The 23,094-nt window shown below is 44.6% G+C and overlaps 1 protein-coding gene and 1 non-coding gene across 2 annotated transcripts; one reads left to right on the top strand and one right to left on the bottom strand.

Moving 5' to 3' along the window:
• Positions 1–148: 148 nt before the first annotated feature.
• On the bottom strand, positions 149–2,306 carry LOC103419139 (peter Pan-like protein). Its single transcript, XM_008357263.4, has 8 exons — positions 2,188–2,306; positions 1,993–2,072; positions 1,688–1,867; positions 1,319–1,549; positions 1,117–1,209; positions 841–1,028; positions 526–719; positions 149–411 (listed from the first exon to the last, which is right to left on the bottom strand). The coding sequence occupies exons 2-8, from the start codon at positions 2,008–2,010 to the stop codon at positions 284–286; spliced, it is 1,032 nt and encodes a 343-aa protein (XP_008355485.3). The 5' UTR covers positions 2,011–2,072; positions 2,188–2,306; the 3' UTR covers positions 149–283.
• A 1,190-nt stretch (positions 2,307–3,496) lies between these two features.
• LOC103419138 (uncharacterized) lies at positions 3,497–4,667 on the top strand. Its single transcript, XR_011578919.1, has 2 exons — positions 3,497–3,912; positions 4,147–4,667. It is a non-coding gene; the product is annotated as an uncharacterized protein (transcript).
• Positions 4,668–23,094: the final 18,427 nt, after the last annotated feature.

A 23,094-nucleotide genomic window follows, 5' to 3' on the forward strand; every position in this document is an offset into this window, starting at 1 on the left:
ACTATTTATTAAATTTGCAACCGGTATTATTTGTGCGCAGTTTCGGATTTTCATCCTTGCCAATTCATCAAATGAGTAGAACCAATAAAAAGACTAAGTTGCAGAAAGCAAACATTGCAATTGCAAATGAAAGAAGTAATATGAGTGATTGGATCCTCAAAACATATGTATTGATGGGTGCATTGAAATTTCAGGCTTTCAATAGACTGCAAACACTCAAATAGTTGACGATTACAAACGGAGGAATATCAACGTACAACAGGAAAGACAGCTTCTGGAGTTGTTAGTCTTCGTCGATATCTTCACCATCTTCTTCATCATTTTCCTCATCTTCATCATCAATTTCTTCATCTTCGTCATCGTTTTCCTCGTCTTCATGGTTGCCTTCCTTTTTCTTCCCATCGCCATTTCCTAACCAAAGAAAAGCATAAGCATATAATTGTCACTCGTCTTCTCTTGATCATGATGTCATAGAGCAGACTGTCAAAATCACAAGAAATGTACGACAGGATAAGATTAACGTACCATATTCACTGAAGATGACTCCACCGGTGCACAATCCTTCCTCAATCTTCATGAGTTGAAGGGTCATTCTGGGTCCTATCTCTTGAAGCTTGACAGCACTTTTTGAGGAAGCCCGATTAACCCTACCTAGATCATTAGCCAAAGTCACGGTCGCTGCCTCATCATCCGCTTCACTTTCTGATCCGTAACCAGCCCTTCGGAATAAGATAAAAGATCAAGTTTAATCCACTTTCAAAATGCAAACCCAATAATAGAAAACTAAATAACTAAACAATTAGAGACAGCGGGGGAAAGGAAACTGGGGGGGAGGCTTACTTTGTGACGAAGTCACTCACGTCTTGAAGATTTCTTAGATCAGGGACTTGATGGTTCTGAACAAATCTTCTTAATCTCTGGGAGACACCCACAGGCTGTAATCTTATGGAGTAATGCCGGAAATCAATCAGTTTTGTGTCCTTGTTGTAATTAAGCAACACTATTCTTTGGCATGAAGAAAGTTTCACCTGAAACGTTCACAGCAAGACCACACTCAGCGGGGATCATAAATCCTTTTCAATCCAACAACTGGTTGGTATCATTTCGTGAACTTACAGTGTTAACATCAATGGCTGGAAAGATGTTCTGAAACAGTATCGTTGTGAGCTTCAAATGTTGCTCTCCAGTCCCAAAACCAGAAAGAACAATCTACAAAATAAAAAACAGTGTTCGTTAGAACCCATTTTTACGATATCCTTTTCGTGAAACTTTAAACTACATGAATTTGCCTAAGCAGATTGCAACTGATTAAGATTACCAAAGGGGCATTCTTAAAAAGATCTGCCGGGCATCTAGGACGCTTTTGAGACCGCGCAATATCAACCGCCAAAGAGTACTCCTGTATCTTAAATGTAAGCGTGGGGCCTTGAGGTGTCCTCGCAACCCTAAGGTACGGCGCAGTTGGAGTTTTCGACAACATGAGGAAATGTGTAACCCCCATAGGCCCGGCCACATTCAAAAAGTCTCTAAGATTGTTCCGCCTCTTCTCCTGCAAAAACATTGCGGAAAAAGCTCAGCTCTTTACTTCAGATTCTTACCTCATCTCTTCTAATCAATTAAAATTTAAACAAATCAAATATCATAAAGCATTGCGAAATATATAAAGACGGAACGAATATTTGCATACCTTAAGCTTAAGGGCAGTGTAGGGAAGCATGAGCTTCCTCAAATCAGCTTGAAGCTGCCTCAGAGGACCAGGCAACTTGCATCTGGAAAACACAAAGCTCCTTGGGATTTTATCCCCTGTGATATGGTCCACATTAGCCTGCTTCTTCGTCGAAACCGGCTTCACAAACACCTTCTTCTTCTGTTTTCAAATTTTCAGAAACACAACAATCAACTACGTTTCCGAGAAAATTAACAACAACAAAAAAACCTCTTTGATTCAAATTTTCTCGACATCCAAACAGAACCGAAAATTTTCAAGCTTACATTTTTGAAGCGAGCCATGGATTTCAAGAATATTGAGTTTCAGCGTTTGCAATTTCAGCTTCGTAGCTTTGTGATTAATACTGCAAAAAAAATTAAAACAAAAAAAAGTATACGCATTTAGATTACAGAGAGAGTGAATTTATGCTAGGGATTCGTCAGATAATTCAAACTAATTGAAAAGTTAAACGAAATTACCTTTGGGCGTTTAGGGTTTTTGGGGAGCTCTGTCTCTGCGTGAGGTTTTAGACGAAGGAAGGTGGTGACTGAACGCGCGAGGCAAATTAGGTTGTTTATTAGGCGCATCCGAACCGTTGAATCTTACCAAGGAAATCAAGATGCAACGACGTCGTTGGGTACCTTAGTAGCGTTGGGTTTGGTTGGGCTGGTTCGGCCTATAATGTAAGCAACCCAAAGTTTGGTCCCATAAAAAGTGATGTGGCTTGCCTTTTAATTCAATCCTAAGTCTTAAATCCCTTGGTTTGACAAAAAATACGTTTAAAAAAGTGGTTACGTGGTTGTTCACTTGACAATCTAACAAGAATATAGATTTTTATTATCAGAGATCAAAATAAATAGTTATATCAATCTCATGGACCATTTTACATGAACACATTAATAACACGACAATCCAACCAAAAAATTGCTCATCTGCATGTGATATGAAAAGATACTTGATACCAATTGCCAAAGGAAATTAAATAAACGAGAGAAGTTGATGGGAGAAAAGGGTTTGGCTCAAGATTTAGCTATCATGAGAAAAATGTAGGGAGTTTTAACGAAAAGCCCGCAATACTGTTTACTTTAATGAAAAATCATATTTTTACACTAAAAAGTCAAACCTGATACTATTCACTTTAGCCTTTATTTTGTCCTTATCGTTAAAACTCAAAGTTTTCAAGTCATTTTCATTAGTTTTCCTAAAAATTGTAATGATAGGGAGTGCAATAATGATACATAGTGCAAAACATTTTTCATGAAAGATCTAAATTAATTTATTCACGTGAAATAAGACTAATTGTTCGGATTCATTTGAACTAGACCAATCATATATTTAGAGAGACAAATCAATAGTCTACTCCTAACCACGCAAATATTGTCCGAACTTAACCACGTATTGTTAAGACTTTATATTCAACATAATCTCCCTAACCTCACTTTATGTGGCTGCTAAAATTTAAATCCCTTTGAATATTTGCCTTTATTTGTTTTCATATTAATCAATCTAACTTGTTGTAGTCTAATTAATATACGAAAATTTTATAATGCTTCGAAGTACTATTCTAATTCTCTGTTCGAAAGTTTTTCGTTCTTTAATTTTAATCATAGATACGATTTGTTTAATAGTTAAAATACTAGAAAAGCACCGAAATATCAGATCCTATTAATCTTTAATCATAATAATCAATTCCCTGCAGCCCATTCACATGATTTTCACCATTTCAACCTAAGATTTCTGCTCATCAGTATATCCCTCTCTTTCCAGTTGGCCTCTTTACTGCACTCACCAGCCTCTCGCCTACGAAAAAAATCCCCACACTCTAGGACCCTGTATAATAAGCTAGCTTAACCCTCTCAGATTTCATCATCTTCTCCGATTTAACTATCTTCAGTTCTTCGATATACAGAGAAAAACAGGTTAAAATTATTTTTCCTTCCGCAATGAAAATGGCATCTTGTACCAATTACGTCTTCGTGTCACTCATTTTTCCTGTTATGTGGCTGAGTTTCTCAACTCAATTGGTATCTGGAAAAGGGAACAAAAACTATGTTCAAGAGGCCTGCAGTGTGACCAGGTATCGAGACCTTTGCATCCACTCACTGGCATCGTTTTCGACATTGGCCAAGGACAGCCCTAGCAGGTGGGCACGAGCCGGGGTTTCAGTTTCATTGAGCGAGACCAAGAGTGCTGCTCATTACTTGGTAATGTCAAAATTTCAAAGAGAAACGAGTGGCGTGGGTCTACTACTAATTAACACCAATGGTTGTTCTCAACTGACGTTTAACCACTTGCTAATACATGCATAAGTGTGGGGTTTTATCGAAAAAAAAAATAATTGGTTCTATATGTTATTAGTAGTAGAACAGTTCACTTATATATATTTGTATTTTGTTTTGTAAGTTTCCGACATGTAGATTTGTTACATTCTTCAACAGGTAACTCTGAAAAAGCACAGGCGTGGTATGCAAGGGATAAACAAAGTTGCTTTGTCCGACTGCATTGAGTGCTTTCTGAACGCGATCGATGAGCTTCACCAATCACTCGGTGTTCTCAGGACGCTTACTAAAACGACATTCGGCTCGGAAATGGCGGACCTGAAAACCTGGCTCAGTGCTGCCCTAACTGATGGAGACACCTGCTTGGATGGCTTTGAGGGTCACAAAGGAAAACAAGTCAAATTGCTACAAAATAGGGTTTCGAAAGTTACGCATATCACCAATAATGCACTGGCTCTTGTTAACAAACTTGCGACTACTGGCTTGGGAAGCCTTCCTAATTCGTAGGAAGAGAAGATTATGACTACATATGTTGTGTTTAATTAAAAGTTTTGAAATATGCTAAGCGCTAGTTTGTCAGCGGGTGTGACTTAAAGTCCAGGAGTCTAGACGAATTAGGTGAATTTAAGTAAATTTATTATTATATCATATAAATAAATGCCTATTTACACTTAAAAAAACTATACTTAAAATAAAATTAAAATGCTATACAAACCAATAAACTCAGCAAGTAAATATACAATTCAAAAGCCAAAAGCCAATAAGCTCGTAAGCAAATTAACAAGTTACAAACTGCATTACTTTAACAAATTCTTTTGGATAGGTTACCTGTTAGCAGTTTAACTTAATAAGAATATTGCTAATGAGAAAATAGTGACAAATATATATATATATATATATTAATATATATTAATGCATTAGTCACCATTGTGGTGTACTATTACTTATTTTTAGCTTTTGGCACAATTTTCTTATTTGCAACATCATTGTTACTCCAGCAATTACTACTAAATTAAACAGTTACATTAGAGTAATTGTTGATCACTTTTCTTGTAGTGATAGGTGATTAGCAAATCGATCAACATATTACATTCAACTTAACCACTGAATTTTTTATATGAATCTATCATATATCTAACTAACAACCCACCACTTTCAATATCATGGCAGTATAGTCCTGACCTAAGAATGTTTGAGAACAATCACAAGTTCTAACTAACAACCCACCACTTTCAATATCATGGCAGTGTAGTCCTGACCTAAGTGGTCATATTGAATGTTTGAGAACAATCACAAGTTCAACCGATTTAAACGAGGATGTCACGCTGTCAAACATAAAAGACTCAACAACCTTATCAATCATGATAAACTACAGTTTGACCATAGTTAGTTCCAGGAGTTGGAGCTGGGTTCAAACACAATGTCGGTGTGTGCTGCAGGGCGTGTAAATCACGTCAACACACCTGTGCTTGCAAAAGAAGATTTGGGAATTGGGATCCTCTACGGATTTCTATATATGGACCGGCAGATTTAGAGATTCAGACTACTCATTTTAAATTTATAATCTTCATTAGCACATCATACTCAAACAAGAGTCCGACTCTATTTTCCGCTTAAACAGCCCTCATCTTTGAGTCCGCTGACTACGAGATCCGAAGAAATCTCGGTTCGCAAAAGTGGCCCATAAATTCAGCCAACGTTTGCTGTTGCAGATGTTTATTTTCTTCTTCATGTTTGCAGTGGTTGGTACGATTCAACGTCGTCGTGTGGAAAATTAATATTACCAAACAAACAAAGTGAAACTACAAAGATACAAAATATATGTGTACGTTTTAATACTGTTTATTTTAGTTAACGAGCAATTATTGAAGTTGTTGGCAAGGGTTTATTAAAACGTAACATGAAGGCGACAAATGAAAGACTGTATGTGGTAAGAACACACAGATTTCTCAGCTTTAATCGGTTCTCAAATTTGGTCTTTCCATTATTACGCATGTAATTGTGCTAAAAGTCCAAGGAATGGAAAATCCGACAAGTGCAAGAAAGAAAAGGAAAAGTGTAGCTTTCCTTGCCGACAAAGAGAATTCCTAATCCAAGCCCTAATTGGATTGGTTAACTCCTTACTCCTAAAAGTTTGTAATCATAGAAATATATACATTCGCGGCAATAACTTGACGTGACAAAGTTACAAACTAATCCTCTTAAAATTTTAATAAAAAAAACACACACAAACACATTGAGAACAGACCGTCCCTGAGAGATAGAGCTATTCAAACTTCCACCGGAATTACGACGAGGATTGTGCAGCCTTGGAGCCAATTTGGAGTTTCGAATATTCTTCCATGTCATCAAATTCAACCATGTCTTTCCTTAGATCAATCATGAACCAAGTCTTTATTTTATATTATCCTCAATTAATTTTTAATGTTGAGTAATTGTTATTATGTTTTATTGTTATCAAATAACTAGCCATTATTTGCGTAAATAACTAAATTGTGATTGACAGGTTGGGATTAGGAAAAAGTTTCTCATCAAAATTACCAAAATTACATAGTTGAGTAGAGATGTTGATTATGATATGTACAATTTTTTACAATTACCCTTTATGCGTAAATGGTTTTTTTTATCTAAATATGTTGCTGTTTGGGCCCAAAATAATAATTTGGGCCGAGGGTAGGATCACTCTCGGCCCAGGAGGCCGGGCGGCAAAAGGACCATGGATCGGTCAACACGTAGGCGTCCAAACCTAGGGCGGTTAGGACGAATCCTAGTGCAATGGGGAGTCTCGACGGGATCGGATATCCAGGAAACTAATCCAGCTTAGCTAAGGACTAGGTTCATAGTCCTAGTAGATGTAGGACTGGTCGAGGTGATCCGGAGAGGGAAACCTAGTCCGAGTAGGATTTAAACTCGGACTCAAGGTTCAGTACTATAAATAGGGGACGCTGTGCATCAGGAAAGCCCCCGACAAATCAATACAAAATTGCCCTGCGCAAACTCTCACAACTTGTGATTTTTCTTTTTCCTTTTTCGCTGACACATCTTCCGTTGGCATCAACAGCACTGTGGAAGCAACCGGTGATATCTTAAGTCGGCATAGATAGCTCTGTCACCGTAGAGTCAGTCGGTCTCGCAGTATCTTCCGTTGGCATCAACAGCACTGCGGCGAGAACGATTGATTACCTATCCAAGTCTCGGTCGAGAAGGGTTTCTAAATCCTTATTGGTCGAGGTCATCTCATCAGCCTTATCGGCGAAGTGAGGTGTTACAGTTATTACATTCGGCACATTGAAAGCCGAATTTGATTCTGAACTTCGTAAGAATAGTAACCTTGTCTTCAGGTTCGAGAACCCAAGAGGCCGAGACGTGTTCCTTTCTCGGCCGCAATCGCAAGACGCAGAAGTCAGTAGCGCGACCCAACGCAACATCAACAAATTTACTCCTCGGCTGAGCTTGGCCGACGAGTTGGCACGCCCCGCATTCACCGAAGGACGTAGTTAGCTCATTAATTACTCGGCCTGCGCGCCACGTAGGCTTTGTAGTTTCTAGGGTCAACATTTTGGCACGCCCAGTGGGACTCAGTGCTAAACTACGAAGTTCATGCCAATTGAAACACGATCGGTAAAAAAGAAAACCACTATGGGAAAGTCGATAGCTGATTTGCCGAATCAAAGCACGGGACAAAGTGTGCCACAAGCGCAGAATCCCCTTAGCGCCGTGACACCTGAGTCCACGAGTGCGACCCGCCGAGAGAGAGAAGCTAATCTCGGCAGTCAACTCCGCGGTCCAGAAATCCCTAACAGGAACACCTGCATTCTCACTGAAGGGATAGTAGAAGAGTGTGACGAGGATGGTGGTGAAGGATCTGATCCACCAACAAGGTCGTTTCTTCGAAAGCGACTGAACGAGCAGTCTCGGTCAGTCGAGCAGACGTTTAGTCGAGGCATTGACAAGCTGCATGACGCGATACTCAGTTCCAATGATCGACAAACCAGGCTGCTTGAAATGCTGGTTAGTCAAGTTTGTGGCAGCAGGCCTTTCGATCTTCGCCAACATTGTTTACCAGGAAACAACCCGGTACCGATTGTACCGGCCGAGCCTATTCCTGCCCCGCTCAAACCAATTAATTTGGAGAAAGGAGGAGGGTCGAATAGTAGGTCAGACGGGACCGACCAGAGGGTCGAAGCAACACCTGTTGATATGACCGAAGTTCAGCGGATGATCGACTCGGCCATGAAGAAAGGGCCGAAGTTTCCCAAGTTTATTCATCCATACCCAGCGTATGTGGAAACATTTGGATACCCGAAGGGTTTCAAGATCCCAGATTTTAGTCTTTTTGCCGGTGAATCGTCCCTGTCTTCGTTGGAGCACGTGGCTCGTTTCACCGCGCAATGTGGAGATGTTAATAGTGATTTCCACAAGTTACGGCTGTTCAATTTTTCATTGACCGGCTCGACATTTGCCTGGTACATCAATCTCCCGCCTAATTCCGTCCAAAACTGGGAGGAGTTAGTCGAGAAGTTCCACGAGCAGTTTTATCGGCCGGGGATGGAGATGTCAGTCTCTTCATTAGCACGGATGGCTCAGGCATCTGATGAGTCACCAATGGATTATCTTACCAGGTTCAAATCGGCTAGGAATTGGTGCCGAGTGCCTTTACCTGAAGTCGAATTTGTCAGGCTTGCTTTGAACGGCCTTGACGTCGAATACAAAAAGAAATTCTTGGGGGCAAATTTTCGGGATATGTACGAATTGGCCCAACATGTCGAGCAGTATGATTATTTGCTCCGCGAGGAAAAGACTTCGAAGACTCCAGTTCGGGGAACGATATACAAAAACCCTACTGTCAATTATGCATCGACCGAGGATGAATGTGTTAGTGTGGATGCGGCTGAGATAGTAATAGATAAGCCATACATTTGCAAGGCATTGACTCAGGTTGATTCTAGAGAAGCCAAAAGTCGCTTGGCCACTGAAGGAACATCGAAACCGTCAAAGGTTTATACTTTTGATATTACCAAGGCTGACGTAATTTTTGACCAACTGTTATCAGCAAGAATCATTAAACTTCGGCCTGGTCATAACATTCCTAAGGCCGAAGAGCTTAAAGGAAAGGTGTATTGCAAATACCACAATTCGAGCAAACACACGACAAACAATTGCGTCGTATTTCGCGACAACGTCCAAAGCTGGATTGATAATGGCAAACTGAAGTTTCCCGAGAAGAGGATGAGTGTTGATACTGATCCGTTCCCCACGGCAACAGTAAACATGGTCGACGCGTACCTACCCAAGGACAAAGGGAAAGGCAAGGCTGAAGTGGTTAAGACACAACGCCCGCGGAATTAGAATGTTCAGCCACAGTTCATGGCCGATTTGCGTTCAAATAAACCATCTGCGGCCTTAACGGGGCCCGCTATTGTCAAACCTATGATGGAGTGTAGCGCCGATGAAGATAGTGGGACGGCGGTTTTGTGCAGGAAATGTAAAGCGAAGGTCGACAGTGAACCAGAGGAGAAGCCTTCTTCGCAACCCATGGCCGTAACTCGGCAAAAGATAGCCAATGAAGACCAACATCATGGGGTTTTTGGGAGGCTCGGTCCTAAAGTACGGATGGAAGAGACACCCCCGGTCAGGCGGCGCCTCGATTTTGATGCTTCATTTTATGACGATGATTACTATAAGCGTAATTCTAGCAGTTCAGGATCATCGCGGAGTCAAAAGACCTTCAAGCCTCCCGAGCCTAGAGATCAACGTTGGTATACATACCATTCTTCGAGGGGCGTTTACACCGCGTTGTCCAAATCTCAGAAACGCCGGCATCAACGGATAGATTGCATGGCTCGCCGACAAGTAGCCCAAGAAGCTTCGGCCCCTAAGTGGCGGCCGAAGGATATAGTTGCCACTGATGATGAGCGACCACCTCCAGCAATTATGACAGAGTTGGCTCAAGGGAAACGGCTGGTCGATCAAGATGTCGAGACCATGTTTGAAGAAGCTGATAAACGGATCAAACTTCTCATTCGACCAGGGGAAATGAAGGCACGTCTTGAACATTTCAGGTAAGAGGCCGAAAGCAAATTATCCCCGCTAGCTATGCAAGAGCCTTTGGTCAAAATTCGACGGAATTTGCATCCCCCGTTCCTTGGGGAGTCTTTAGAGTATATGCGAGAATTTCATAAGAATCATTCGGCCAACGATCTGTATGGTTTGCCGAAGGCATGCCAGGATACCATTGATCTGATCCTGACTTGTCCGGATGCCGAGCGAATCATCCAGAAGACCTCAGATCCAGGATTGAAAGCAAGGTTCCAGCACATACGAGAAGCTCGTGTTTTTGGGTTTGAAGTCGACCCGTACATCGATATCAATGCAGCCGACCTTCCTTTCTCGCTGGAGGACCTTCAGTATTTACGATATCACTTTGAAGTATTTTCGGCGGTTTCTCTCTTCGGCCTTACGACCGATGAAATCGCACGTATTGCCCGTCTGGATGCTTATCTCGACACTAGGGATGCTCGGCTACACTACCAGAAGCAGGTTCAGATCCTGACCCCAAGTTCATTGTCAGTCTCAACTTTACCTGAGGCGGTCATGCAGAACCAACAAGTCTTCGAAGCAGCTCCGCCGAGTGACGTCATTGAAGAAGGGACAGAAGAGTCTCGTTGTCCGACTCTGACGACAACTGAGTCCGTAGTCGCCGACCAACCGAACGAGGAGGGTCTTGGCCAAATGGGCCCTTCAGTCCTGGATAATATGGAAATCAGTATGGTCCATGTGTTACCTGCCGATTTTCAATCAAGCACGGCTCAACCAAATTTCCTTGATGGAGATGTGGTTGCCGAGGAACCCGGCCATGTCGATTTTGTATCGATTGCTGAAGGCGAGTCAACAGCAAAAGATGATAGTCTAAAGGCCGCTTTGGCCGAATTGTTCCCTCGTTCATCGTCGGCTAAACTTCACCATTTAAAGCCACTGTATGTGACGGCCCACATCGAGGGATATCCAGTTTCTAAAGTTTTTGTCGACTGTGGAGCTACCGTTAATATTATGCCTTTGAACATCATGAAGGCCTTGCGCCGTTCAAATGACGAGCTTATTCCGTCAGGAATCACAATGAGTAGTTTTGTCGGTGACAAATCCCACACCAAGGGTGTACTACCGTTGACTGTAAATATTACCGGTCGCACCCATATGACCGCTTTTTTCGTGGTTGATTCCAAAACCGAGTATAATGCATTGCTCGGTCGAGATTGGATTCATCAAACCAGTTGTATTCCTTCATCATTGTACCAAGTGCTTATCTTTTGGGACGGCAAATCGGTCACTGTTCATCCGGCCGATAGCCAGCCCTTCGAAGCTAACATGATACAAGCACGGTATTATGACGATCACGTCGGCTACATTACTTTGCAGGGCTTCAATGAAGAGGGACGGCCGACTCGAATTTCCGTTCAGAAAGCTATCGAGGTTGGCGCCGAGACTGTTCAGCAGGATTCGGCGAGACTCGGGTTAGCTAACTTTCTCCCCGAAACCGATGTTTGACACCGATCGGGAAACACGCAGGGCCGCGGTTTCATCTACTATGGAACGACTGCTGGCCCATTGGTATACGATATCTAAACAACCAAATTCGGGCGTCAACCTCGTCGAGTTCCTTGCTGAGGGAGAAAATGGGCCTGTATTATCTTTTGATAAAATTCGAGCCGCCCTGGCCGAACTCGAAGATCATCGGCCCCTTGTTAAGGACCGTTTGGAAGAGATTAATGTTGGGACGGCCGATGACCCACGACTTTTGTTTATTAGTGCGTTACTACCTCAACAAATGAAGGACGAGTTGCGGGCCTTGCTTACGAAATTCAAAGATTGTTTTGCTTGGAGTTATCATGAAATGCCCGGCTTAGATCGTGCTTTAGTCGAGCATGAATTACGTATTAAGCCCGGATTCAAGCCTTTCCGTCAGCCACCTCGTCGATTCTCGACCGAAGTACAACTCAGTGTCAAGGACGAACTAGTTCGGCTTTTGAAAGCCGGGTTCATTCGGACAGCTCGATATGTCGAATGGTTGGCGAATATTGTTCCTGTATTAAAGAAAAGTGGTGCACTGCGCATCTGCACCGATTTTCGAAATCTGAATCTGGCAATGCCCAAAGATGAGTATACAATGCCGATTTCAGATCTGTTAATCGATGCCGCGGCGAATCATGCGATCTTATCCTTTATGGATGGACATGCCGGATACAACCAAATATTTATTGTCGAAGCCGATGTGCACAAAACTGCTTTCCGTTGCCCGGGGGCACTCGGCACTTACGAATGGGTTGTCATGCCATTCGGCCTCAAGAATGCCGGCGCCACGTACCAACGGGCGATGAACACCATCTTCCATGATTTAATTGGCACCATCGTTGAAGTTTATATCGACGATGTTGTCGTCAAATCTAAACGCCGACAGACACATCTGGACGATCTCCGACAGGCTTTCCTCCGTATGCGTCAGCACAACCTCAAGATGAATCCTGCCAAGTGTGCCTTCGGTGTATCGGCCGGGAATTTTCTTGGTTTCCTCGTACATCATCGTGGGATTGAAGTCGATGAGAATAAGGCACGCGCAATCATCACCGCCCCACCCCCAACAACGAAGAAACAATTACAGTCCTTACTCGGCCAGATCAATTTTTTACGCCGATTTATTGCTAATTCGGCAGGTAAAACGAAAGCATTTTCCACACTTTTGAAGCTCAAGGACTCAGATAAGTTCATGTGGAATGAGGAGCACCAGGCGGCGTTCACGCAGATCAAGGTTTCCCTTACAAACCCACATGTCCTGGTCCCTCCTCAGCGCGGTAAGCCTCTCAAGCTATACATTTCGGCGGCCGACGAGTCCATCGGTTGCCTCCTCGCGCAAGACAACGATGCAGGACGGGAACAAGCTATCTTCTACCTCAGCCGTAATCTGAGTCCTCCGGAGATCAATTATTCCGCCGTTGAGAAGCTCTGTCTCGCCGTGTTCTTCGCTGCATCCAAGCTTCGGCATTACATGCTCCCGTCGGTCACCCAAGTCATTGCCCAGACCAACGTTATCCGGTACATGCTTACCCGGCCAATTGTGAAGGGCCGAATTGGGAAATGGACGATGGCGTTGTCCGAGTTTAGTTTGCAATACGTGCTGCAAAAAGCTGTGAAAGGACAGGCGTTGGCCGATTTCCTTGCCCAGCACCCTTCGCCTTACGATTTCGGGGGTGCTGACGTCGAGATTGGCATGGTGGTGACCCGCGACAACTATTGGACGATGTATTTCGATGGTTCCAGTACTTCATCCTCGGCCGGCGCAGGCATCGTCATTCAATCTCCTCACAACGATCGTTGGTATTTTTCGCTCAAATTGGATTTCGACTGCACCAATAATCAGGCCGAATACGAGGCTCTGGTCATTGGTCTGGGCCTCCTTCTTGACCTACATGCCACTCGTGTCCTCGTCCTCGGGGATTCTGAACTAGTGATTAACCAAATTAATGGGTCTTTTCGCTGCATGAGTTGTACTCTGGCGCCTTACCACATGGTCGCCAGCTATTTGGCCGAGTCCTTTGACGGTATTACATTCGAGCATGTTTCTCGGGTTCATAATACCGACGCAGACGAGTTGGCTCAAATCGCCTCCGGTGCACAACTCCTGGGGGGCAAGCTAGGCCGGGAGATACCAATATTACGACAATTATACCCGGCCTTGGTTGATCAGCAAATCCTCCGTCGAGACAATGTGATACGCACCAAGGTCATGTCCCTGCCTTCGTTGTTAGATCGGCAGGACTCTATAGAAATTTGCGCGGCCGAGGCAGTACCAGATGATTGGAGAAAGCCCATTATGCAGTACCTTGACAATCCTAACGGAAAACATAGTCGCAGGACACGGGCTCACGCCACGAACTATGTCACGTACCAGAACGAGTTGTACCGAAAGGGCGAAGATGGTTTGTTATTGCTATGCCTCGGCCCCCAAGAGAGTGCTCGAGCGATCGCAGAGGTTCATGAGGGGGTATACGGAGCTCACCAGTCTGGACGGAAAATGCGATGGCTACTCCGACGACACGGTTATTTTTGGCCGAGAATACTGAAAGATTGTATCGAGTTTGCACGAGGATGCGTGCAGTGCCAAATCCATGGGCCTATACAAAGGGTCCCGGCCGAATTGCTACATTCGGTCATTAAGCCGTGGCCGTTTAGAGGATGGGCCATGGACGTAATCGGCAAAATCACGCCGACTTCTGGAGCTGCTAAGCATGCATGGATAATAGTCACAACTGATTACTTTACTAAGTGGGTCGAAGCAAAATCATATGCCGAGTTAACATCTAAAGAAGTTTGCGATTTCGTGGAGGAACACATTGTGACCCGGTTCGGTGTGCCAGAAACGATCATAACCGACAATGGAACAATCTTCACAGCCGAAAGGTTTAAGGAATACACGGCCAATTTGAAAATTCGGCTGGAACAGTCCACACCGTATTATCCACAGGCGAATGGGCAGGCCGAGGCAAGTAATAAAGTGTTGATCGGCATCCTCGAAAAAATAATAAAAGAAAGGCCTGGCATGTGGCATTTGAAGTTGAACGAGGCATTATGGGCATACCGAACGTCGCCCCGATCGGCGACTGCAACGACCCCATACGCATTAACCTACGGACACGATGCGGTGCTACCAGTCGAGTTGAGCATAAATTCGTTGCGATTAACTGAACAAAGTAGTTTGTTTAGCGTCGAATATAATCAGTCCATGAGACAGGGACTGGAAGATTTGGAAGAGGCACGACTTGACGCTTATAACTTACTGGTGGCACAAAAACAGATTGCCGAGCGAGCCTATAATCAGAAGGTGCGACAGAAAATGTTCGGCGAGGGTGAATTGGTGTGGCAAACGGTGTTGCCCATAGGATTAAAAGATCCTAGGTTCGGCAAGTGGTCGCCGAATTGGGAAGGGCCGTTCATTGTGCATAAGGTATACGGCAAAAGGGCGTATCATCTTAAAGACCGGACTGGAGTAGTTCACAAATTACCATTAATGGGAAGTTCTTGAAGAAATACTATCAGGTCACATGGGAAATGCGTGAATAAAAAATTTGTTGTACCAGTAGAAAAAAAAATTATTCCATTAAGATTGATAGGTATTACAAAAATAAGTAGGTCGAATACATTCAAGGAGACGAGGGAAGAAGAGTGCTGAGCAGAGCATTCAACTCCAACCACCGCACGTCGGCCATGATGACTTCGGCTTGCCGATTCTTTTTGTCCAGCCTCAGGCGCTCGACCCGTTTTTTGGCCGCCGCATACTCAGTTAGGCGATCCTTCCCGCCTGACTCGAAGTCCCTCGCAAGCTCAGAAGCAATGGCCGACCGGCGTTTTGCTAGTTCGGCCATCTGACGGTCGAGCTCGGCTAACGCTTCTCCTTTTGCCCGTAGATCGTCAATCTTCGGACGGAGGGTGTCTTGAACGGCCGTGGCGGCTTGCAGGTCCTGTTCGGCCTTCAGAGCAGTCTGGAAGATACTAAATGTCTCCCGAACGCGCTCCAAGGCAGACGATGCCCGAACAATGGCATCTCCGCTCAGGCGACCGTCGTCTCCAAGGTCGTTCAGACACACGCCGAGCAGGTCAAGACCGTTGCGCTCAAGTACTTGCGATGATGAGAGCGACAGGACTTCTCGCAACTGGGTTAGGGCGCTTGGATCGGCAGCCTCAGTCGGAGCGGCCGAAGGGCCGGACTCTGCAGTCGTGCTAGAGAGGAGGGCTTTGAATTCAACCTCCCATGAAGCCTGCACGAATAGACAAGGTTAAGCTTAAAGGAAGTCATGACAAGAATAGCAAGAAGGTGTCGTTTTTTTTAACCTGCCAAGAGGAGACCTCGGCCATGTCCCCAGGATCATTGCTCGAACCTAAAGAACTCAATGGCCGAGCCCAGTGTCTCAGATTGCTTCTCACTTCACGCGGCCGATGGAGGTTATCTACGTTTGATGGCCACTGAGGCGGCCAGGAAATATAGATAACGCCCTTCGGCGCATAGAATTGACGGTGAAAAGAATGTACAGGCACCTGACATTTAGTATTTTCCTTGTTTAGAATTCTAAAGCAGAAAAGCAACCAGGAGGAGACAATTGAATGTACTTACAAAAGCCGAGGTAACCTCCTGTGGAGGAATGTGGAAGCCTTGGTCTTGAGGATGGATCGGCGATTCCGCCGTGGCCTCGGGTTTCTCGAGCAGCCGTTTGCCACGGTCGGCTGCCGATGGGCCGACTGGCGTAGCTGCTTCAGAGGAGGCAGGGACGTCCTGGTCCTGAGAAGGAACGAGAGGTTCGGCCACCGGGGTCGGTTCCTCGACCGTGCACTTGCCACGATTAGCCGAAGAGGGGCCGGTTTGGACCGCCATCTCGGATACTAGAGGAGGTTGTCGACGAGTATGAGGACGATGTGCCAGCGGGACCTCGTCGCTCCCCTCACTCTCTTCCAACACGAAGACCGAGGGCTTTGGATTCTTGGGAGAGGTTCCCTCGGTCGTAGAAACCGCCTGTTGTGAGACAGGTGCCTTCTCGACAGAGGGAGGTACAACTGATGCGCCGGCCACAGAGGTAGGCCGCGCTGGGGCCGTCTCTGCGGCCGAAGCCGGCTGTTTCTCGACCCCAGAATGGCCGGCGGCGGGAGAAGGGGAAGCACTGGGAGTCGTCGTGTGACTGGAGATAACGTGGATCTCCTGTGCACCTTTCTTCGCCATTTGTTTGACCCGTTTGGCAGGCGGGGAAGGCTCGACAGCCGGCTCGGCCTCTTGGCGAGGCCGTTTGATCAGCACGGCCCTACCAGCGGGTTTGTCCTTTAGGGCCACGACCGATTTTTTCCCGGCCGTGGCAGCGGCAATTGCCTCCGCCTTTCTCAAAGGCCGACTACCTAAAAAGATAAAGACAATTCAGCAAGGCAAATCAATATGCAAGGTTGATGGAAATGAGGAAAATGGAACAGGTACCTTGAGGATGGGGGGCCGAGGCCTTCTTAGGCCGGTCACCGAAGAGTCTGCTAAACACATCTTCGACCGGCGCACCAAGGAATTCCTGGGTGTATTTCTCCCACCACTCACCAAAGGTGTCGGTGCAATGGGTTTCCGGGGTGGCTGGTCGAAGGCGGAATTTTTGGCAGCGCTCTTGGAACTCCCTCACGGCGGTTCTACACTCCTTCTCAGAGGAACGAGGTTCGCGTCCACGGCTTAGGACCGTTCGGGAGGAGAGAAGGGGGATAGGGCAGCCCTGAAGGTAGCCGAGCTGTCGGGCAAGGAAGTTCGGATGATATACTTCCCAACCTGACCGTTTCCCATCACAGCCGAGAGGGAGGTCGCGAGCAAGCACAAACGACCCCCAGGTCTGACGAAGATCGGCGTCCTCCTCCGCGCTCCATGGGGAGGTAGGCAGCCTGATGGAGGAAGGATAGTCTCGACGACGACATATTAGGAACTCGTCGTTGGAGAAGTCGTCGAGAGCGAAGAGGTACCGAAATACCTCTTCGGCTTGATGGGGAGGTGTCGATCGAGAGGCCAGTTGAGGTCCAAGCGCCTCTGTTGGTGAGAATTCAGCTATGGCCGGCCGAAGGGAGGCGAAGTATACCTGCAACCAGAGTTGGAAGACCCAGAGAGGACCATTCTGGTGTGGGTCGACCTTGTGGAGGGTCGCCTCGGCCAGGCAGCGGAAAAGTTGGGCGAGAATGTTGGAACTCAGTGCCAAGACGTGACCACTAGCCAGGGCTTCGGCTACCGGCATGTTCTCGACCAAACACTTGTTTGACTTGGTACAACAAATGTATTTGTTGTACCAGTAGAAGAGGAAGGCTTCATGCTCTCCCTCTCGCAGGTCCTCTTCTCCTCGGCCGGCGAAGTGAAGATAGAGGGTGTTGTAATTACAGAAGTTCTTGTGGAGCTTCTGAATATCTTCCTTCGACGGGATATGACCGTCACGGTTCAAGGTCTCGAAGGCCCGACGGTCGAAGAGCGTTTTCAGGTCGATATTCGACGGATGCCCAGAGAGGGTCACGTCGACGGGGATCCCGGTCGCCGAAGTCCCCAGAATGGCAGTGATATCCATGATGGTGGGACCAATGGGACCCAGAGGAAGGACCATTGTGTTGGTGGCCGAGCACCAGAAGCACAGAGCGGCTTGGAGAAGCTCCTTGTCGGGGACGATTTCCATAGACGAAAGGAGGATGGCGTCGTAGATGCCAAGGGCCTTCCATTGATCGCCGAAGAGTCGTTCCATTCGAACGACCCAGGCTGCCCAGGATGTGGTCGTCGAGGGCCAGGAGCCCTGGGGTTTAGCCGCATCCCATCGCGACCATTCAAACCCTTGAAGCAAGGGTGTTAGGCAATGCTCCTGTAGAAGGCCGATGATAGTCGGCGGTATTGTAGCCTTGAAGAGAGGACCCAGGATTTGGTACTGAGTGCTCATGTCGTTTTCAAACCGGATGGTCTTGATAGAGCTCCGATCAAAAATCTTCTGATGTTTGTCACATTCCCTGGAAAGCTTGGAGATGAAGGACGCCATTGTGAGAAAGAAGCATGGAGTAAAAGGGTTGTCTGGGTTGGGGATTTAAAGACGAAGACTTGGAATAGGAGAAATGCACTAGAAATCAGTGGCAGAGGATTTCAGGAAGTTTGAGAGCGTAAAAGTACAAATGAAGGAATTTCGGTATTTATAGAGTTATGGGGGGAAGAGCAATCGTTCGAAATTCAAAACAAAGGGCAAAATCGACCGAAGGAATTGTTGATCATGATGAACCTTTGGGAAATGCGGTTGAGAAGACCGAAGGTTTTAGGGTTTTGGGGGCGCATGATTGCGTGTGACGGCGAAATTAATGACGAAAGACGGTTCGACGCCCGCACGATGACAAGTGGGCTCACGGACTGAGGTAGTGGCTCGCGGATTTAGATAGTGGTCATGATGGCAAGACGGTTCAGGCTGCCGCACGCCTTAGACGTCATTATGGGGGATTGGCCATGTTAGAGGACGCCACGTGGCGAGTGGGTTAGCAGGATCAAGATCGTGCGATCGTGCTCAATAAATGCGCCTTGGAACTCGGGTATTAGGATCCTGAGTGGTAGATTCGCTTCTTCAAGGCCGAAACTCGGCCGAAGGTTTCAGGCCGAGGACCTCAGAAGCGAGGGGGCAATGTTTGGGCCCAAAATAATAGTTTGGGCCGAGGGTAGGATCACTCTCGGCCCAGGAGGCCGGGCGGCAAAAGGACCATGGATCGGTCAACACGTGGGCGTCCAAACCTAGGGCGGTTAGGACGAATCCTAGTGCAATGGGGAGTCTCGACGGGATCGGATATCCAGGAAACTAATCCAGCTTAGCTAAGGACTAGGTTCATAGTCCTAGTAGATGTAGGACTGGTCGAGGTGATCCGGAGAGGGAAACCTAGTCCGAGTAGGATTTAAACTCGGACTCAAGGTTCAGTACTATAAATAGGGGACGCTGTGCATCAGGAAAGCCCCCGACAAATCAATACAAAATTGCCCTGCGCAAACTCTCACAACTTGTGATTTTTCTTTTTCCTTTTTCGCTGACACATCTTCCGTTGGCATCAACAGCACTGTGGAAGCAACCGGTGATATCTTAAGTCGGCATAGATAGCTCTGTCACCGTAGAGTCAGTCGGTCTCGCAGTATCTTCCGTTGGCATCAACAGCACTGCGGCGAGAACGATTGATTACCTATCCAAGTCTCGGTCGAGAAGGGTTTCTAAATCCTTATTGGTCGAGGTCATCTCATCAGCCTTATCGGCGAAGTGAGGTGTTACAGTTATTACATTCGGCACATTGAAAGCCGAATTTGATTCTGAACTTCGTAAGAATAGTAACCTTGTCTTCAGGTTCGAGAACCCAAGAGGCCGAGACGTGTTCCTTTCTCGGCCGCAATCGCAAGACGCAGAAGTCAGTAGCGCGACCCAAAGCAACATCAACAAATTTACTCCTCGGCCGAGCTTGGCCGACGAGTTGGCACGCCCCGCATTCACCGAAGGACGTAGTTAGCTCATTAATTACTCGGCCTGCGCGCCACGTAGGCTTTGTAGTTTCTAAGGTCAACAGTTGCTAGACCTAACTGTGAGACTTGTTAATTAATTTTGGATTGATATCATACAACTTCAACGTTTATATCTTGAAATTAAGGACATTAAATTTGAAAGTCTATGCCTTTTCAAGAATTCGACAACGTTAGTTTTGGAAAGAAAATAGTCGAGTATTTTTTTATTGCTAATAAAACAACTGGCTTTGTGAGGTTAAGAATTTGAGTTAGGCAGACTTCAACTTCGATCTTTTTACTTGATAATATTGGAAGTCGTTTTCCAGGAAGAAAATTGACAGCAAGTTAATCGACCTTAGTGCTTGGAGTGCATGGACGGCCCCCATGTCAGTTCATCTTTTGTGTTTTGTGCAGCCTTGATAGGTCAATTTATTTGCAGAAGTCTATATGTCAAACAAATAGAACGGTCAATTTATTTGCAGAAATCTATATGTCAAACAAATAGAACCGTCAATTTTTAAGCATTGGACAGTGTTACCTCTAACATAAAAACTATTTCTACCGGCCGAAAATAAGTGGCAAGTGATGACATAACCAATGTGAAGTGACGGCATCGCCATCGTTAAGTGAACAAAATTATGAGAGGTACGTTTGTGGTTTTACTAACCCGTCATCAATGAACTTTGAATTTCCGAATGGATTCTGTTAGTCAAGTGAATTTAAAGTTTAACTTAAAAAAATGACTGAATTTGGAGATTATTCAAAACTTCGTAGACCACATATCAATAAATTCAACATGCCCGGCCTTTGGTATTTTTCCATGTCATAAATAGTTAGTAACATAACATATATACTGTAACATCCTACATCACCTAGGAAAGTGGATCATGTAAGTCTTATATGTATATTCTCATCTCTACCTAGCACGAGGCATTTTGAGAGCTCACTAGCTTCGGGTTCTATTAGAACTCCGAAGTTAAGCGAGTTCGCGCGAGAGCAATCCCATGATGGGTGACCCACTAAGAAATTCTCGTTTGAGTTCCCAGAAACAAAACCGTGAGGGCATGGTCGGGGCCCAAAGCCGATAATATCTGCGAGAGCAATCCCATGATGGATGATCCACTGGGAAGTTCTAATGTGAGTTCCCAGAAACAAAATCGTGAGGGCGTGGTCGGGGCCCAAAGCCGATAATATCTGCGAGAGCAATCCCATGATGGATGATCCACTGGGAAGTTCTAATGTGAGTTCCCAGAAACAAAATCGTGACTCGTGAGGGTGTGGTTGGGATCCAAATAAGACAATATCGTGCTACGGTAGAGTCGAGCCCGAAATATGATGAAGGCCTGGATCGGGATGTGACATATACAATTTTAAAACGCTATATAGTTATTTTGAATGTTATCCGTATTCGTAAAAAAATAAAAATGGAAAAAACCTAAATATGTAATTTTGAATCTCGTGGGGACCACACCCCAATAAGAATTGGAAAAGCTTAAGGCTTTCTTGGAAAGTTTAGGTGAAGAATATCGTACCATTGAGGCTGTTTGGTTGCCAAGAAAAAGTAAGCAACTTTTGTCGAAATTTTCCTCCACAGTCCATGCATCCTCTTTCTTTTTTCTCTTTTTGTTTGTTCAAAACCTCATGTTTGTAATAATTTAGCTTCATACTAATATACTTGTTAGACAAAGTTGATAATGATATATAAACTAAAACAAGAATAAACAATAAATAATATAATTAAAAGGTACCTAATTGTATTTATTTGCTAAACTTTCACTAATAAACTTGGCACCAAGTGAATGAATTGATCTTATTTTACGTTAATTCAAGTTTGATGTGCCTGATAACCCCAGAATTTCATGTATGAGAAAGGTTGCACATCGCAGTCATATGTGACAATTCTATATATATATATATTTAAAAGCTAACAAATTTATAAAAAAAAAATAGAGGAAGAATTGTTAGGGTTAGGGTATGTCCACTACAAGTTGCCTAATTCTGGTGGGTGGGAGGACTAGTTTAATTAAAAGGCTTGGGTCGTTGGTCATAGAATAGGCAATGAAAACAACCCTTATGCGGAGAAATGATTATTTTGGTAACCCTGTTATGATTTCCGTCTCTTGTTTGCTCCTTGATATCATTTGTTTTAAAAGTTCTAACACTAGTGTTTTTTCTTTCCAAAATGACCTTTGATCTACATTGTAACGAGTTTATAAATTGGTATTCATGAATTTTTAATATATGGACCAAAACTCCAATGGAGCAAACTCTAAACCTACAAATTTTCTCAAAGAAAATAACATTCATAAATGATATTATTCTCTTCGAAAACTAATTATATTCTTATTTGGTAAATAAAAATATGATGGTCTTCTTTTTGCTAGGGCTCAATGGATGAGCATTAAAACCACTCTCACCATAGAACAAAATCCTAACCAATAAAAGGAACCTTCACACAAGGTAAGACTTTATATTTTCATTGTTATAGTTATTTCAACGACATCGGCATGCTTATAGCTGCATTGTGAATGATATTCCTTGAAAAGAGTATGATTGATGATGAGGATCACACATTTAATAAACTTTAGCAATATCGGTAAATAATAGCCTTGTGGACACTATAAAATTATAGTTCAACTATCGGTTAAAGATGAATTTTTGGACAAATCAGATAATCTTCTTACTTTTAGACTTTTATCCATCTCTATTGGAGGAGAGATTTTTAAACGTGACGGGAACACGAGTGGTACACCACGTGTTTTTATGTAAGTGGTGGAAAATTTTATTTTTTAAGAAATTAACTTTTTGACACATAAATCTTACAATTTGTATAATAACATGTGATATACCATCTCGTGTGCCGATCGCACTGAAAAATCTCTGGCATTGGAGATGAATTTAGTGGATCTGCCAGAGTCTGATATGTGAATGGTCAATTTAGTACTATTTTTGTGCTCAATCATGGCGGCTAGTGGCCAATTTTGGCGGAAACGTGGGAAGTCATGCCACGTGTATGACGCAGCGTCATCAGCGTTACTTGCATATGACTGCTACTTCTCCTC

This window comes from Malus domestica, chromosome 03 (assembly GCF_042453785.1).
Source record: "Malus domestica chromosome 03, GDT2T_hap1".
Taxonomy (NCBI): domain Eukaryota; kingdom Viridiplantae; phylum Streptophyta; class Magnoliopsida; order Rosales; family Rosaceae; genus Malus; species Malus domestica.